Here is a 19,671-nt window from a genome sequence, read left to right as displayed (position 1 = left end):
TATTATTATTATTTACCAGGAAAAGTCCTGTTGAGATTAAGAACCTCTTTTCCAAGGGAGTCCTGGACAGTGTTAATTTGATTAAAGAGTTAATGTGTGCCACTAAGAATATCCATCTTAATTTCTTCACAAATGTTTAAAAAGGGGTTACATGTTTAATCATTCACCTGCTATGCTGCTGCTCACCTGCTAGTATTATATTGGCCGTTATGTACCTTGAGGAGGGAGACCAAACTGAAGGCCTTATGACTTCTGTGGTCTCCAAAAATATTTTTTATATTTTATGGTGTATGATTTATATATTCTTGTGATATGGTATTGTATGATTGAAAACAACTCATCATAAAGCCTAATACCAAACTCCTCTGGCCAAAGGTCACCACAAAGAATCTAGATCCTTAAAAGAATCTACGAGAACATTCTATCTGATACCTATATCTCACATGCTGCCGAACATATTCTTGCTATGTAGCTGGTTAAGTGAGATCTCTGTACTGGACAGACATTGGTTGCCTACATTGATCAGTTACAGTATACGTGGAGTTGTATCTGGTATGCTGAACACAATATTGCTATCAAGATTTAGATAGGAGTTGGAGAGCAATTACAGTAGGCTAAGTGGATTTATGGGTTTGTTCAAGTCAAGTCAAGTTTATTCATATAGCACATTTCATACACAGAGGTCATTCAATGTGCTTTACATAAAAAACAAACAGTAATTATAGCAGATAAAAGCATAGATGGGCAAAGAGTAATAGTAATAATAATAATAATAATAAAAAGATCATAATAGAAAATAAAAACAAAGCATAAATCAAGATCAAATCAATAAGGAATAATTAACATAAAAGACTGGAAAAGATGGAATAATTAAGAGACAGTTAGCAGAAAGTATCTGAGAACAATTTGGTCTTAAGTCTAGATTTAAAACAGGCTGCAGTTGGGGCCTTTTTAATGTCATCAGAAAGTTGGTTCCAAAGCTGAGCCGCATAGCAGCTAAAAGCTGCTTCGCCATGTTTAGTTCTAACAGCAGGTTTTACTAAGAGGTTTTTCTCCTGAGACCTCAGAGGACGAGAAGGTGTGTACTGCTGAAACATGTCTGATAGGTATTTAGGTCCTGCTCCATTTACTGATTTATAAACAATTAGTAGTGCTTTAAAGTCAACTCTGTGACATACTGGAAGCCAGTGCAGAGATTTAAGAATTGGAGTAATGTGCTCAGTTCTTTTTGTTTTTGTGAGAACCCTAGCTGCTGCATTTTGAATCATCTGAAGCTGTTTGATAGTCTTTTTAGGAAGGCCTGTGAAGAGCCCATTGCAGTAATCAACCCTGCTAGAGATAAATGCATGAATGAGTTTTTCTAAGTCATGTTTTGACATTAGCCCTCTCAGTTTGGCAATATTTTTGAGGTGATAAAAAGCTGATTTAGTTATTTTCATGTGACTGTTGAAATTTAGATCACTGTCGATTAATACACCGAGATTTTTAACAGTATCCTTTGCTTTCAATCCTTTTGTTTCAAGGAGAGTGGCAACCTTAATTCTTTCCTCCTTTTTACCAAATATAATTGCTTCAGTTTTTTCTTTGTTCAGCTGAAGACAATTTTGAGCCATCCAAGTGTTGATTTGTTCTATACACTGACATAGAGATTCAAGGGGACCATAGTCTTTTGGTGACAGAGCTAAGTAAATTTGTGTGTCATCTGCATAGCTATGATATGAAATCAAATTATTTTAGATGATTTGTCCAAGTGGGAGCATATAGAGGTTGAATAATAGTGGCCCCAAGATCGACCCCTGGGGAACACCACAGGTCAAGGATGTTGGTGTTGAGGTACAGTTGCCAATGGCAACAAAGAAGCTCCTTTCTTGTAGATATGATTTGAGCCAGTTTAGAACTATGCCTGTAAATCCAACCCAGTGTTCTAGTCTGTGTAGTAAAATATTGTGATCAACAGTGTCAAATGCTGCGCTAAGGTCCAGTAGCACTAGGACTGATGTTTTACCAGAATCTGTGTTGAGACGTATGTCATTGAAAACCTTAATGAGAGCTGTTTCAGTGCTGTGATTTGCCCGAAAACCAGACTGAAAGTAATCAAAATACCCATTTGATGTTAGGAAGGTGGTTAGTTGATTAAAGACTACTTTTTCAATAATTTTGCCAATAAAAGGTAGATTGGATATGGGCCTGTAATTGTTTAACATGGAGGCATCCAGGTTATTCTTCTTGAGCAGTGGCTTTACAACAGCTGTTTTTAATGACTTAGGAAAAGTGCCAGACAGCAGTGTATTTACAATGTGAAGGACATCTGAGGCTATAAGGTGAAAAACAGTTTTGAAGAAATTTGTAGGCAGAGTGTCTAAGCCACATGTGGAGGAGCTGAGATTCTGTACTGTTTTTTCAAGTGTTTCATGGTCTATCAAGTTGAACTCTGACATCAAGTTAAGCTTCCTTCTATTTGTAGCTGGAAGTTCCAGGTGTTGAATTTGTAATGTAGCAGATATTTTGAGTCGGATTTTGTCAATTTTACCTTTAAAAAAAGATGAAAACTCATTGCATTTATTAGTTGAGAGAAGTTCGGGCGCTAATTGTGAGGGAGGATTTGTTAACTTTTCGACAGTGGAAAATAAAACACGAGTGTTATTTGAACTCTACTGATGATGTTAGAAAAGAAAGATTGTCTTGCTTTGCATATTTGAGAGTTATATGTGCGGAGCATGTCTTTATGGATGTCATAGTGGATCTGAAGTTTGTATTTACACCATTTTCTTTCAGTCTTCCTACACTCTCTTTTTAGTTTAACCGCTGGATTTTGCTTCCATGGTGCTTTCTGTTTGTCCTTAACTTTCTTGGATTTTAAGGGAGCAATGTCATCCATAATGTTTGCCATTTTTGCATTAAAGTGATCCAATAAGTCTTCTACTGAGTCTGACAAATTGCTTGATGTCTGTGAGAGTGCTTGCTCAAAAAGAACACTTGTCTTATCATTTATGATTCTCCTTTTTACCAACATAGATCTGTTCTGACTGTGTGGGGACATAGACACATCAAAGAACACGCAGAAATGATCAGATAACGCCAGGTCTTTAACAGCTGTGGAGACATTGAGACCCTTTGTGATAACGAGGTCGAGTGTATGGCCTTGAGAGTGTGTTGGCTCCTGTATATGCTGTGTTAGGGAGAAAGTGTCGATTAGTGCAATGAATTCCTTGGCATAGTTGTTTTCAGGATTATCCACATGTAGGTTTAGATCCCCTGATATAATAAGACAGTCAAACTCTATGCAAATGACTGATAGCAGTTCACCGAACTCTTCAAGAAAGACTTTAGCTGAATGTTTTGGAGGCCTGTAAATAGTCAGTAATAAAATCTGAGGAGAAGACTTAATGCTTGCACACAGATATTCAAATGAAGTAAATTCACCAAATGATGACTGATTGCACTGAAAAGATGCCTTGTAGATGATTGTAGCTATCCCCTCTCCTCTTTTATTTGCTCTGGTAGCACTCAAAAAACTGAAATTTGGTGGAGCAGATTCGATGAGGGTAGCAGCACTGTTTGCTTGGTCTAACCATGTCTCAGTTCAGAGTAAAAAATCAAGGTTGTATGTGCAAATAAGATCATTAATTAAGAATGATTTGTTTGAAAGAGATCTGATGTTTAGGAGAGCTAGTTTTGCTGTAAGAGTTGGGGAGCTATGATCCACTGGGGAAATCTGAGGCTGTAGTGGTACAGGTAGGAGATTTGACTGGTTTACCCTGTAGGCTCGATGTGCTAGTCTTCTATTACTTGTCAGAACAGGAATAGAAAATGACATACTTACTGGGTCCCGGCATGTTCTCAAAACTACTGTCACTACCATTTCCATTGCAGGGACCCACAGAATATCATACAATACTCTCATGAAGTTGTTGCTGCTTATGTGATCCTTTTGCATGCGGAGGGGGAGGGCGTGGAGGTGCACTGCACTTCAGTGCTGAAGGTCTTGGGCTGTTAAAAATCTGCCTGGCTGCTGGTAGCAGTCTCTCCATTGTTGCAGGGAACATCATGTGCTTGAGTGGGGATGGTGACGGGTATGTGGGGGATCCTGTGGAGTTTGTTTGGGTGGTGGAATGACGAGGAAGGGATTGGGATGGGATATTAGGTGGGTTTGGGTGGCCTGGGTAGTTGGATAGGGTGGGGTGGTTATTGGGTGTGTGTGGTGATGGGAAATCAAGGAATAAAAGCCCAGAGTCTCCATCTGCCAGATGGGGTCCTGGGGGGTTTGTTGCATCGCTTTTAGCAAGTATTCCAGTAGTGTGTTCCATGTTGTTATGGCTTTGTGGTGGCAAGGAGTCAACGGAGGTGGGGAGGGGCACTGGTACATAACCCTTCCTTTCTGATAGCCTTCCAACAGCTTTGATAGGTGCTATCTTCTCCTGTTCATGACATCCATTTGTTTGCTGAGATTTCGAGTTCAAGTTCAATCATTCACCTGTTATCTTCCAGAACTCCAAAGGACATAGGTCAGTTACTCAATGCCATTTCATCAAAGCAAGGCAAATGGCATAAGGTAAGGAGGGATCTTTATTTTTTTTGTAAAAGCTGTGATGTTTGTTTAAATACTGGATAGTTAAAGTGTAAATTTCAGGGTAAATTTTTCACGAAGTTAATGCAATGTGCTTATTAAACATAAATATTAGAACCGCCCACCATTGTTTTGATACCAAAATGCTGAATATTATTGAATATAATATGAAAAGTTGGCACTCCCCCTCCCTTCCACTAGATGGGGTATGACATCACAAGAGGAACTCATTAGAGTTAATGGTGTTACGGTGCAATGAAGAAATATGGGTTAGTATGAAAATGTCCCCTAAATTTGTGCCCATGACAAAACCAACGACAAAAGCCTAAGTAAACGATTTTTTGACCATCCATAAACAACGATGAACCTTTGCAAAAAAATTATCCCCGCTGTCATTGGGTTTGAACTAGCCCTTCACTGCCCAGATAGCAAGGTGACATTGATATGATATTGATTTTCCATCCAAATCATCATTAGAGTGCATGGAAATGCACTCTACTGTTATCCGATATCTTATTGGAGTGCATGAAAATGCACTCTACTGTTATCCGAATTCTTCTTATTATTATTATAGTGCATGAAAATGCAATATATTGTTATTCCAAGTCTTCTTATCACAGCACTGTACATTGCACTGTACTGTTCTTCCAAGGCTTCTTATTCTTCCGCAACTTCTTATTATTACAGTGCATGAAAATGCACTGTACTGTTCTTCCCAGGCTTCTTCAATTTACTCTACTGTTATCCGATATCCTCTTATTTTTTATAGCATTTGATATTGTTCTTCTAACGCTTTTTGTGTGTCTAATTCAGCCTCAACCGTTTAACGTAGAAAATTCATTCAAACTGCGCTGCATAGGTCTTACTTACAGTAGGTGACTTCAGCTATGTATTTTTCAACTTTGTAACTTTTATACTTTTTGAACTATTAAATAAAAACTATTAAAATTCCCCCCATTGACTTAACATTGCGATTATGACATCATAATAGGGCAATTAGAGCAATTAGAATCTTACGCCAGATGGCCAGTCCACCTGCAGCAGCTCTCTCTCTCTCAGGCTTTATGGTTATGGTTATGGTTATTTAGCAGACGCCTTTGTCCAAAGCGACATACAAATAAATAACAATACAAACTAGAAATTCAATTCCAAGGAATTACCAGTGCATGAAAATGCAAAAAAATGTATAGATAGATAATGTAGATATGGTTACTAAGGTGTAGCTAGCTGCTAGGGTAAACATGGTGGTTGCATAGTTTAAATTTGAGTTGATAGTGTTAAGGTAGACATTTTAAAGCTTAAACATTCCTGTTCTAACTTAACTAATGATTTCTAACAGGTATTCTAAAATGTTAACTATGCTAACAATGATAACCAGGTTGATTGGTTTACTTAGCTAATGATTTCTAACAGTTATTGTAAAAATGTGAACTATGTTAACAATGCTAACCAGGTTGATAAGCTAACTTAGTTGATCATTTCTAGCAGTAACGTTAAAAATGCTAACAATGCTAACAATGCTAACTATGTTAACAATGCTAACCACGTTGATTAGCTAACTTAGCTAATCATATTTAGCAGTTATGTTAAAATTTTTAACAATGCTAACCATGCTAACCAGGTTGATTAGCTAACTTAGCTGATCATTTCTAGCAGCTATGCTAAAAATGTTAACTATGTTAACCATGCTAACTAGCTAACTTGCTAGTGAGGACTTTTATTTTGAAACATTTGTTGATAGGGTATCCATGGTGGCCACTATCAGGAATAAAGAAGTTACTGCAGTATAATCATGTTGGTTGCTATGGAAACGGTCATAAACGCTTAATTTTAATGGTTGCTATGTTGGTTGCTAGGTACATGGAGGTTTCATGTAGTTGACTGGAGGCATAGTTGATAACTGACAGTTGGAATGGTTGAACAGTTAAATAGTTGAGTAGTTACAATGGTTAAATGATTTAATAGTGTATTATTGCAGTGAGGTATGTACCCAGGTTCTCCAATAGGACATACTGTAAACATCCCAAAAATCCACAATAAAGAGTAACTAGAAAATGTAATTCCATGGAAGGAATTACCATTGCATGTAAATGCAAAAAGGTTGCTGTGTAAAACATTGTATTAGGCCTATAAAAGACAATATAGGCTACTGTATGACACACAAGCATAGATAAATAACAATAACCCAATTACAATTCCACTGAATTTACTTGGAAACCCACATTTAAAAAGTGATTTATGAAAATGCATCAACATTGTGGATAGTATTTTGGAAAATAACTCTTCATTTATTAGAATTTAAAAGACTGAAATGAAGTTGCCAACTTCAAATGAGTTGCAAGCACTGACACTTACTGAAGTTCTACTTTGAAACGACTGATAGGATAGCTTACATAGCCTACATATCTACAATTTAATGCAGGTTAAAAGTATTAAATTCACTTGACTTGACTTGACTTGAAGTATATAGACTTAGACACCAATGGAATACGGAATACAATCTCAAACAACGCCAATCAACAATGATGCAGCAACAGATAGTAAATCTAGCCAAACGTTAGCTTGCAGTAGGATATTTTATGTATGGTACACAAACATATTATAGGATGAGTATGTTCTTCAAAGTGTTTCCACGTGTGTGATTATCCTATTAGGAATGTACAATAAGATGTTAACAAAGGTTTTTAATTTGTGAATGATACCAAACTGTCTCGGAGTAGATGATTTAATTTGTTCATATTAAGTTCAAAGGTTTAATCCTGAAAGTAAAAGTAAGAGTTAATGGTACAGATATAACAATGATAATAACCATAAACTAATGCAAACCATATGATTCCATTCTGGTGTTTGTATTGGCAATCATCATTTTAAAAAGTATACCACATTTGTGCATTAGCTGTTGAACTGCTTTTGCATTGTTGAAGCAAGCAAAGGTTTGAGTTCCCTTAAGTCACATGATCTACAAATAGAGGCTGGGCTAACTTCAGTTTGGGAGTGGCACTTATTTATATTGTCCCCTGTATCTTTATCACAGTTGGGTTTGTTCTTTGTCATTGAATGAAGTCCTGGACCAGAAGTGCAGCGCCAGCTTTAAATGAAAGGTAGGTCAACATAGTTTTGTCCAAGGCTACATTTAAATGATTGACTGCAGATTTCTATGAGCTGAGACAGTTGGCTGAATATAGTGAACTCTTGTTCCAATGCAAAATTGAGAAATTTGAAATAGTTCATGATGCAGAAGTAGAACAGATTGTTGGTAGGCTACCTTTGTAGTCGAAGTCTCAGGATTTACGGCTCCCATTGACTCCCGTTCATATCAAAACAATACTTAGAAAATGTGCTGAAACTAACACCGCTGACTTTTGCCAGCAACCATTTCACTTTAATAATGAACTACATTTTGGTACAAGGTGCCTACACAGCAAGAAAGTAGCCTAGCCCTCGGAATAAAATGAAAAGAATGCGTAGGCTATTATAGATTACTTGATTGAGGCATTCCAATGCTGCTGATTGTTTGTCAGTAGACTACGTTTCACTGTGATTTGTTTTACAAATATGAGCTATGACAGAAGTTGTATAAATGTTGTAGCTACATTCCATCCCATGACATTGTTTTATTGGTTTATTTGACAAGTAATCAAGACCTGGGTCCATATTCACAAAGAAAAGAAGGTTTTAGCCAGTAGTTTTCTCTTAAAAGTTATTCAAGTCTCTCAGACCTACTTTTAGTAAGGAGAAAGGACAGCTCCTAAGATAAGATAAAAGCTATGGTTGACATCATTAGTCATTAGAGCTTGATTAAAGTGACCACCTTTACTTGATTGACTGATGATTATAACGCAGGAATGATGGCCAAAAACCATAGACCGAAAAAGGATATGGACACAGCTATCACGTAAACATCAGCAGAGACCAATGAAGTAAATTTCAACCGTTTTCTTGTTGGGCTACTTGTCTCTCTGCGCAGGCTCAGGGGACATGTGAGGGACTGCTATGACCATGCAGGATCATCAAGACCACACGTGGTGATTTTACTGCATTGGCTTCTACTATTCCTACTCATGTACCAGCCAGCCTGCAACATTTGAGCCTCCTACATATTATAGTTCTTGAGCAGTGAGCTTGTGAACTTTGACAAAAAGAGGCAGAACAAAATTGACACTCCCCTCCCCCCGTAAAACTGGCTGTAACATAAAAAGTGTTGATCTTAGCACAAAAAAATATACAGAGTGTCTCCTGGGTAACATAGGTAGGCCTATACGTGGGGTTTTTTTCAGAATTTTTTGAGACGCAAGTGCGTGCGCTCAGGGGTGCAGATAGCCGCCCCCCCACCGAAAATAATAAAATGAAAATAGTTTGCTTAGTATGCCTCGCAAACATGTTAACAGTATACATAAATAAAATTGTAAAACTAAGTAGTCTACATGACAGCTTTAAATAAACACATGATAATGTTGGATTATGAACATATGTCACAACCCCCCCCCACAAAAAAATATGGGGTAAGTAGAGCTAAATTAACCCCATGAGCCCTGGGCTGTTTTAAGGGCATTTTCACTACCTTTAAACTCGGCATACACTGTGCGATTTTTGGCCCATTTTGCCACGATTTTTGAGTCGTGCGACTATTTTGGGGATCGGGCCGAATTTTGGCTCAGTCGTGCGTCTCGCATCGTGTAGTATACATGGGGTAACAAGAAGCGATTACCACCTCCCGATCGATCGGGAGAATATCAAACCTGTTTGAAATCCTGGTCGCCCTAGTGAGTCTATCGCACTGTTGAAGCACTGTTACGAGCCGATTTACCTCAACCTGTCACACTACACATGCGTGAACACAGATACGGACAACAAAACAAACGGTGTTGCCATAGTCTGCTTATTTTAAGTGACTTAGGCTTGATTTTGTGTGAAGTTGCTGGTTGCACGCAGCGCCTACACAAAGGGCATTTTGAACCTAGGCTATATGCAGCTGCGTCGACTCTACACTGTAGACTCCTCTATGACCACCCCAGAAATGTAACAGGGGTTCGGGGAGGGTATGCTATAACTTTTTGGGGTTGTGTCTTTATTATGGCTTATTTTCAGAGACCTGCTGCTTATTTCTCCTCACGACCTGGCAACACTGAAAGCAATTCGACAACACAGAGCCGCATGGCAGCACAGCTGATAGAAGTTCCAGATAAAAGAGTCCGACGAGTTGGATATGGACGTACAGTGTGAGCAGTCAAATCGCATCCGACCATCGGATCGTGTAGTGTGAGAACAGGAATCGTGAGCTGCCCCTGCGAATTCACTCGTACAGTATGAGCAGCAGCTGAATACTGCAATTGAAAAAATCGCACAGTGTATGCCAAGTTAGAAGCATTTATCTTGGTCATTGTAGGTGCCATTCACACATGCACAATACAATATACACATATTTTTAAATTATAAAAAATCAAAAAGCATACTATACAAATTCTTACATTTTTATGTGTATCTCACCACAACAAGCTGACCGCTTGACATGACTTTCATGTTTGTGTAGGCCTGACTGCCCTGAAATGGCAATATAAGAACCATGGTGGAGGGATACTTTGGTGCTGAGCAATTTACATAGATATATGGCGTGTGCCTTAGCAAATAGCCTAGGAGCATGATGAAACACTATGGACTGGAGCAGTGTATCTTTGCAACATGTTATCTGTATTAATCTGTATGAAAACACGTAGCGTTTCTCCTCTTTGCGAATGTACGTGTTTTCATACAGATTAATCTAAAACATGTAGTTGTTGGTGGCGTTATTGCAATAATTGTTGCAATGCACAATTATTCCCTTGCATGAAATGCCACTAAAAGCGGTTTAGGATGGTTTATGATTTGGTCTTAGTGAGTTCCTCTCGAATTCTTTTAAGCTGTTGTCACAGGTAGGGGGCGCCACTGGCACCCACCCATTCTACAGTTCCACACAGGGGAGCATTGACCACACCCAAGCAGCGATGGAAATTAGCACGAGCCACCAGCCAAATGCTGGTAAAATGTGAGAGTGGCTGGTAGATTTCAGACACAAAGTCATCTTTTAACATTGAGTGGCTGGTTAATTTGACCAGAAATCTGCTATTGGCTGATACATTTTCACATTTTAATTTCCACCCCTGCACCCAAGCAATAAGGTTGACAGAGGCAAGGGGAATAAGCAAAATAGACATAAACCATAGGGGAAAGGGGAGTGGGAAATACACTGCCGCTGGTGGCTACTGGACACTGTCCACAGTCGGCCCATAACAGCCTGGAGGGATTAAGGCAATAGCAAAATGTGTCAGCAAATAAAGTTCTTATTGTTGGGCAAACACAGCAAACGCACTCGTGAGCAAGCAGGCAGAGGTCAGGGGCTTCCCTTGGACGGCGGTATCCACGACACGGCATAGAGAGTTCATTAAAATGGTGCAAACAGTCCAGTTGTCAGCGCAGCATACAGCCTGTTGCTGCTACTCATCCAATGAATTAAAACTGGCCAAACAGTCCATTCCCCGGTGCAGTATTCGGCAGCCTGCGACTGCTACTCACACGTTCGGTCCAGTCCACATGCCCTAGGCATGGCAGATGGTTGCTCCCCTGGCTTGATGCAGCGTCGATGTGGGGCCTCAGACCCAGCGCGTAAGTCCTGGTTCCTTGGGACATCTTGAGCCTAGCCCCGCGTTCAATTTTCAATATGGCCGCCGTATGGGCAGTTGACAACAGAGAATGTCTAATAAGGGGAGAAGGACCACTAGCGAAATACTTCCGCATGGTACTGCAACTAGAGGGCGATCGCGAGCAAGTGATGAATGAATGGGTAGCAATGGAGCTGAACCCCCCAGTACCACATTTGTCGTTATATAATTTTTTCTCCTGAAATTGCATTAATGCATGCGATGCAGGATAACTTGACTTGACAATCAGCTGACCAATAAAATTTTTAATATGTGTTGTTATTCCTAAAAACCCTTTCAAAGTTTTTATGTCACGTGACACAAGCGAACCACTTTACGGCCATAGACCTAAAAGAAGGTTCAGCTTCACGACGGTCGTAATCGGTCGCGAGTGTCGCGAGCATCCATGAGCTAAATGCTAGCATGTTACAGGGAAAACGGCCCATCCTATGAAAAGCAGAAAGGACATGAGTGACTTTTTATTTCATTTCCAGTGGAAAACCTATACTCAGGTAGCTACTACGACAATGTACATTAAGAAATGAAGTTGTCAACTGTGAAAAAAACGAGTTCTAGCCGCTTAGCCCCATAGACCACAATTCATTTATCACTTGCTCGGCAACGTCCCTAGCGGAATTTCAACAGATTGCAGGAACAATCCGGTACAATGGAGTTAATAGGAAGTGGACCGGCTCTCCCTAAAGGGGCTCTGGTTGACAACTTCATTTCTTAATGTACATGGTCGTAGTAGCTACCTGAGTATAGGTTTTCCACTGGAAATGAAATAAAAAGTCACTCATGTCCTTTCTGCTTTTCATAGGATGGGCCGCTTTCCGTGTAACATGCTAGCATTTAGCTCATGGATGCTGATTGGTCAGCGAGAAATCGCAACCGATTACGACGACCGTCTAGGTCTATGGCCGTAAAGTGGTTCGCATTTGTGTCACGTGACATGAAAACTTTGAAAGGGTTTTTAGGAATAACAACACATATTGAAAATTGCATTGGTCAGCTAATTGTCAAGTCAAGTTATCCTGCATCGCATGCATTAATGCAATTTCAGGAGAAAAAATTATATAAAGACAAATGTGGTATTGGGGGGTTCAGCTCCATTGCTACCCATTCATTCATCACTTGCTCGCGATCGCCCTCTAGTTGCAGTACCATGCGGAAGTATTTAGCAAGTGGTCCTTCTCCCCTTATTAGACATTGGCCCTGTCCGAAACGGATCCCTACTCACTTCGACTCGGTTAGCGAGTCAACTTCCTTTTCAAGTCCACTCGTGGGTGCGGAGAAAACTCGCATTTGAAGGGTTAGGGGGTTAAAACAGCGCTACATTTCGGATGCGCTTGAAGGGAGAAGGAAGTTGACGTCATATTCGTTTTCATAGAAATTATGAAGCCAATATATATTAAATCGCCAATTAAGATGTTCTGGACACCCCTGTGTATTAGGATATACATCCCTCTTCTCTCCTTTCATTACTATGAGTGGAGTTGCATTTTATGCTTTATTTAACATCAAATTATAAAAGTGCTGTAAATGCGACCTGCACATGTGTTTAAATATTACAGCCTACTTCTGTACGATCTTGCACATTTTACTGAGTATCAAACTAAACATGAGTTGTTACAATGTAGCTTAAAACACGCTTTTGCCTGTAAATGCTGTCACACGGACCAAAAAACAACTGGCAGGGAGATACGCGAGCTGCACGAACACTTGAAAACGGTTGCACCTGCGTTTCAAGACAGCATCGATGCTGACTTGCTCCTGGAGGCGTGGTAGCCCCTCTCCCTAGGCACTTCACTCGTCTCAAAATTCGTTTCGGATGATACTTAATGTGGCGGACCCTCGCGTGAACGCGCAAACGAAGTGGAAGTGTGTAGGACTAGGGTTTAGGGGCTGGTTTCGGAAAGGGCCATTGGCCCTTTCCGAAACGGATCCCTACTCACTTCGACTCGGTTAGCGAGTGAACTTCCTTTTCAAGTCCACTCGTGGGTGCGGAGAACACTCGCATTTGAAGGGTTAGGGGGTTAAAACAGCGCTACATTTCGGATGCGCTTGAAGGGAGAAGGAAGTTGACGTCATATTCGTTTTCATAGAAATTATGAAGCCAATATATATTAAATCGCCAATTAAGATGTTCTGGACACCCCTATGTATTAGGATATACATCCCTCTTCTCTCCTTTCATTACTATGAGTGAGGAGTTGCATTTTATGCTTTATTTAACATCAAATTATAAAAGTGCTGTAAATGCGACCTGCACATGTGTTCAAATATTACAGCCTACTTCTGTACGATCTTGCACATTTTACTGAGTATCAAACTGAACATGAGTTGTTACAATGTAGCTTAAATCACGCTTTTATCTGTAAATGCCGTCATACGGACCAAAAAACAACTGGCAGGGAGATTCACGAGCTGCACGAACACTTGAAAACGGTTGCACCTGCGTTTCAAGTCAGCATCGATGCTGACTTGCTCCTGGAGGCGTGGTAGCCCCTCTCCCTAGGCACTTCACTCGACTCAAAATTCGTTTCGGATGATACTTAATGTGGCGGACCCTCGCGTGAACGCGCAAACGAAGTGGAAGTGTGTAGTGTTAGGATTTAGGGGCTGGTTTCGGAAAGGGCCATTCTCTGCCATTAGTTTCCTGGGCAGCCATCTTGTTCCAGGCGGTGTCCCTCAATTGCCTTCCCCAAGGGAACAATTTGCCACACGTTTAGTTCCCTCCCAAGTCACCTGGTGACACAGTCCTAGGGTATTTCTCAAAGTCAAGAGCTCGTCCTTGATAGAATGCTTTCTTTCAAGTCGAGTGCTAGAGAGACAAGGCTACACACCTTCCCAGTACTCTCTCCAGCCATCAAGATCACATGCAATGGAACAGCCTAGCAAGTGTGGAAGTGCACGTCAATTGTGCACGGTTCCGGCTGCGCGCTTAATTAGAACCGTGGAAATTGTGCTGCTTTTACAGGAGTTCCGACAACTGCAGCTGCACTTTCCTCTAAATAAACTTTTTGGAGTAGCCTACAGTATTTCCACATTCGACTTGGTCTTCACATATCACAATCCGTAGTTTATAATTATGTTAGTGTCAATGGAAAGTTATACCGGTAATTGTCAACAGCAACGGTAATGTTAAACTTCTACAAAGTTCGTATTGGGCGAAGTTCTGAGATGAATTAATAACAAGTCTATCACAACTTGTTCATGCATATTGACATATGCATTTATGATGAATATGCACAATAACTTGATATAAATGCCTGAGCAAATATACGATGGCATTAACAAAACACTTGATAAATCATATTTAGCCTACATTAACACGCACTGCTTCTTTGCATCTACTTTCCATCTCCCTCTCCCTCTTTTTTTTTTAAAACCGCACCGTCAGAAAATTTCTAATTGTTCATACGCAAAGGATTGTGAGTTATTTCTTCACTCCGAGGATCCATCGATGCATCCTCCAAAATTCTCCGAAATTCTCAGAAGGAAGGACTCAGTACTTGCTAGAATTTGAAAGCATCCTTGACTTTGGAACAGTGCTTGACGAGATTTGATGACGTAACGTCCTTGAAAAAGTGGCTTGGAAGGAGCAATCCTTGACTTTGAGAAGCACCCGTAGACTTAGGAGCTACTTTAGGGTCCTAAAGTTGGGAGTGACACGTCCATTTAGGAGTTTCTCCTAAAATCACCAGTTAGGAGCTACTTTAGCTTTAAAAAAATGTAAGGCTAAAAGTAGCTCCTAACTGGTGAATTTAGGAGAAACTCTTAAAAATAATGGGTGTGTCACTCCTAACTTTAGGACTCCTAATTTTTTTCACTAAAAGTAATTCATGAAGCATTTTAAGCCTAAAAGTAGCTCCTAAGTCTAGGACAGCTTAAAAGAACGAGAGGACTCCTAACTCACTAAGACCTATTCACAAACCGCTTTTAGTGGCATTTCACGTCGCGATGTTTTGAAATGAACTTGCAGTTACAGGAAATGTCATGCGAGGGAATAATTGTGAATTGCAGCTAAGGATGCAATAACGCCACCGACAACCAAAACCACCATTGCATGTAAACTACTTGTAGAGGCTTTGTGAATAACTTTAACTCTTGGAGGTCTGGGGCCTTTTCAGGCACTTTGAGGCAGTCAGCTATACCTTGAGATTTTTAAGTTTTTCATCTAACTAAAAACATCTATGCAAAAGTGCCACATATGGTTATATTCTAGAGGTCCTCCACAATAATTATGTAATTAAGTGGATGTAATGAAATTACTTTTTATTATAATTCTGTATAAACAACAAAGGTCAGAGGTCAAAGGTAAAAAACACACTATAAATATATCGAGCTAAGACTTTTGAAGTTTGAACCTGGAAAACAACGGTGTTGGCTCCATATAAGTAAAAAGAACATTCAAAAGTGTTAAGTAGTTTTACTACAAATTGGAAAAAAGTCAGACTAAATGGGTAATTTAGTGAGTGGCTCTTTCAAATGCAAATTAGGGTGAATGGGCCTTTTGAATGGGCCAGCTGCAGGTGAGAGGACTGAAATCCTAGGATTTTCTTTTATTGTTTTTACATAGTGCCATTGATACATTCTCTTCTAACATATATATTTGGAAACTAGTGGATTAAAGGTTTCTAATGGTGTCACTTATATGTTTCTAAGACAAAAACTGGCAGAGATTGAGATGTGTGTTTGGAACAGTTTTACAACTCCAGAGGGTTAAAGAGAAAACTCCTAGCTAAAATCTTTTAGTGCGATTTAGGAGTACTCTTAGTGGTAAGATAAAATGCTTTGCGTATACGGGCCCAGAGTTTTCTCTTAAAAGTTATTCACAAAGCCTCTCAGACCTACTTTTAGTAAGGAGAAAGGACAACTCTGTTGCTATGGTTGACGTCATTACTCATGCACGAGCTTGATTAAAGTGACCAACTTGATTGGTTGATGATTATAACGCGGGAATGATGGCAAAAACCTCCCCTACGATGACGAGTTGAGTGACAGGTGTCAGGTCTTAGCTGGTGAGAATGCGTGCGCATGTCGGACTGTGAAGGATGGAAGATGATGAATAAATGGGCATAGCCTAAATTAATAAAGGGTAAAGCAAATAGCTTAGGAGCATAATGAAACACGGACTGGAGCAGTAGCCTATCTTTGCAACATGTTTTAAATGAATCTGTATGAAAACACGTATCCTACATTCATAAATAGGAGAAACAATTTAATTTAATTTAGGTAGAGATGCACCGATATGGAATTTTAGGGCCGATAACGATAACCGATATTTATCGGTTTGTTGTGGCCTATACCGATACGACAACCGATATTACTGTTGGAGAAAAGAGTTTCACAAATGAATAGGGGACAACATTTAATAGGTACCATTTAATTGCAGTAATTGTATACCACTGTTACGAATTCACAAAAATACATGAACCAGTAACAGAAGGACAGAGTTCCAGTGTACGGGAAAAAGAGTTGTTTTATTTCACCGTATATTATATAATGCAAAACACTGAACACAAGGGAAAAATTCCCAATGATCAGCTAAAATATGTGGGATAACGAAATAATAAGAGACGGTTGCAAACTGAGACAGAACAGGAAAAGTAAAAGGAAAACTCAGTCTTACTTTCTGGTGTTAATGGCGCTTGCCTGCCTTCCGTTCATGGAGCACAGGCCGCTCCATGAAAAGTCAAAAAGTGAGTCTTCCGGGGAATCTTACTACCCTGCGCTCACTAAACTCACAACTAAAAACGTGCAAGAAAATTACAACCGCTCAACTAATAATAATATCTCTAAACCATTAACAGAGTGCAAAAACAGGAAAATAGAGAACAAAGGAATGCCAGCCAGCCGATTGAATAGTGCAGTCGAGAGAGAGAGAGTCATCTTGAAACGGGCCGGCTTTATACAAGGGGCTGGCCTGCAGTCAGCCCGTCACTCCGTGTCGGGACGGAAAAATTAACGCCCCGTCGCCACCTAAAAGGCACAGCGACAAGCAAGCAAAAGAGAAATAAAAGTATATGCAAAAATGCAACCACAAACCCGTAACACCCCCACCCTTAAAGAAATAAATTGGGGGTTAAATTAACTAATGTGCCAAAAAAAAAAAAAAACAATTCAGTCTATAATTAATATTTACAAAAAGTAGATAAATGTAGGCAAAAATACTCATCCAAGGTCAAAGACGAAACCTAGACAGGTTCACAGGAAAAACCTTAGAAGAAAAAAGCAAAACATTAAATACCGTACCCACAATTTATTTACTCTTTAATCTATGCGCGAGAAAGCGCATCTGCCACCACATTCTCACATCCACGAATATGTTTAATATCAATACTAAATGCTTGTAAGATGAGGCACCAGCGCATTAGACGTTGGTTGCTGTTGCACATCCGATCCAGAAAAGTTAATGGATTGTGGTCTGTATACACAGTCACTGGATATGCTGCACCACCAACGTATACCTCGAAGTGTTGAAGCGCTAAAACTAGCGCAAGAGCTTCTTTTTCAAAAGTGCAGTATGCGCGTTGGTGGCAGTTAAATTTCCTTCAAAAAAAACAAACAGGATGTTCCAAGCCGTCGTTACCCTGCTGCATGAGTACTGCGCCGGCTCCTAGATCACTAGCATCTACAGCAAGTACAAAATGGATGGTAAAGTTAGGAGCAGCGAGCACAGGAGCAGTTGTAAGTAATGCCTTGACAGAATCAAAAGCTAATTGACTTTCCTTAGTCCACACAAAAGACCGCTTAGTGCTGAGAAGGTCAGTAAGAGGGGTGGCTACAACTGAAAAATTCTTACAGAAGGACCTGTAATAGCCGACCATACCCAGAAAGCGTCTAAGCTCACGTCGAGTTGTGGGGACAGGATAGCTCAAAATGGCCTCAACTTTAGAATGGACAGGGCGCACTTCCCCGCCACCAACCACTTTGCCCAGATAAATGACCTTGGCTTGCCCAAATTCACATTTGGCTAAATTTATGGTTAGGTTTGCGGCAGACAACCTTTCTAAGACTATATTGAGATGTTCTTCATGTGAACACCAGGTGGCGCTATATACAACCAAGTCATCAAGGTAGGCCTCGCAATTAGAAACGCCAGCAAGAACATGATTGACATGATTGATTACAGTTGGAATGTGGCGGGCGCGTTCCATAACCCAAAGGCATGACTGTGTACTGTAGGAAACTATCAGGTGTAGCGAAGGCGGATATTTCTTTAGCACGCTCAGTCAACGGAATTTGCCAGTAGCCTTTAAGAAGGTCAATCTTGCTAACAAAAACTGCTGAGCCAAGACGATCGACGCAATCATCCATACGGGGTAGCGGAAAGCTATCAGGCTTGGTTATAGAGTTAACTTTTCGAAAATCCGTGCAAAATCTAGCAGTGCCATCTGACTTTGGCACGAGGAGACAAGGTGAACTCAATGGGCTATAACTCGACTCTGCAATACCATGGTCTACCATAAACTTAAAGGTCCCATATTATGACTTTTTTCCAGAAGTTAAAATGGGTCTATGAGTTCCAGAAAATATGTTCCTGAAGTTGTTTGCTGGAAATAGCTTGTAGGAAAACATTATTACCCACTTATAATATCCTCTAATTCAGTCCCTTTCAGAGTGTGCCGTTTCTGCTGCACATTACATGTTTATGAGCTGCTCCTCATTTAGACACGCCCCACTAATTAACTGTTAACTCGGTCATTATGTGCCCAATCAACACATGCCTCCCACCTGGCCATCTTGGATTTGCTTCATACTTCGTCAATAATGCTAAATATTACCCAGCAACTACCTTGCAACGTTTTAACCTTGCATCCATATTATTGTCTTTATTATAATTAATTAAATTCACCTTTGTCGTCACTGGGGAGAATAAAAGTAAAGACAACAAGTAGAATAATTTCTTTCCAACATCCAAGTGTGTTTGAAGTTAGACTACTTTCATATTCCCATGATGAAAGGTTGGTAATTTTGAAGTTACTTTACAAATATCAATTTGCTACGAAAGTACACAGCCATGTATCAGACATTCCAATACACAATGCATTGAAACACATGAACTCAGAGATCTTGTTATATTTTGGGACAAGATATTATACATATCTTCTATCTACGACTATTAATCAGATTAAAGTTGTCGTGGTAATGATACAGTTCATAACAATTACACAGTTACACAGTTATTGTCGTAAGAGTAGCTTTACATGCTAGACTTCTCCATCATGGTGACCCATCTCATAGCCACACCCACATTCACAGTTTTCATTGCCCCAACCAAACAATCATCACCCAACCAACAGAACCACTGAAGTTACATTTTAAGATTCAAATTGTATACTGATCATTTAGATATTTTTTCATCTAAATTATGGTTATGGTTATGGTTATGGTTATTTAGCAGACGCCTTTGTCCAAAGCGAC

General features: G+C 39.8%; 1 protein-coding gene across 1 annotated transcript in view; it reads left to right on the top strand.

The window, feature by feature from the left end:
• Positions 1–7,608: 7,608 nt before the first annotated feature.
• LOC134079445 (uncharacterized) overlaps positions 7,609–19,671 on the top strand; it is a 43,436-nt gene continuing 31,373 nt past the window's right edge. Inside the window, exon 1 of the mRNA XM_062535531.1 lies at positions 7,609–7,668. Coding sequence (XP_062391515.1) covers positions 7,625–7,668 — 44 coding nt within the window. The 5' untranslated portion in view covers positions 7,609–7,624. The remainder of the gene's footprint in view (positions 7,669–19,671) is intronic.

This window comes from Sardina pilchardus, chromosome 5, assembly GCF_963854185.1.
Source record: "Sardina pilchardus chromosome 5, fSarPil1.1, whole genome shotgun sequence".
Taxonomy (NCBI): domain Eukaryota; kingdom Metazoa; phylum Chordata; class Actinopteri; order Clupeiformes; family Clupeidae; genus Sardina; species Sardina pilchardus.
The sequence above is the reverse complement of the archived record's forward strand: the minus strand, read 5'-3'. Positions and strand labels throughout refer to the sequence as shown.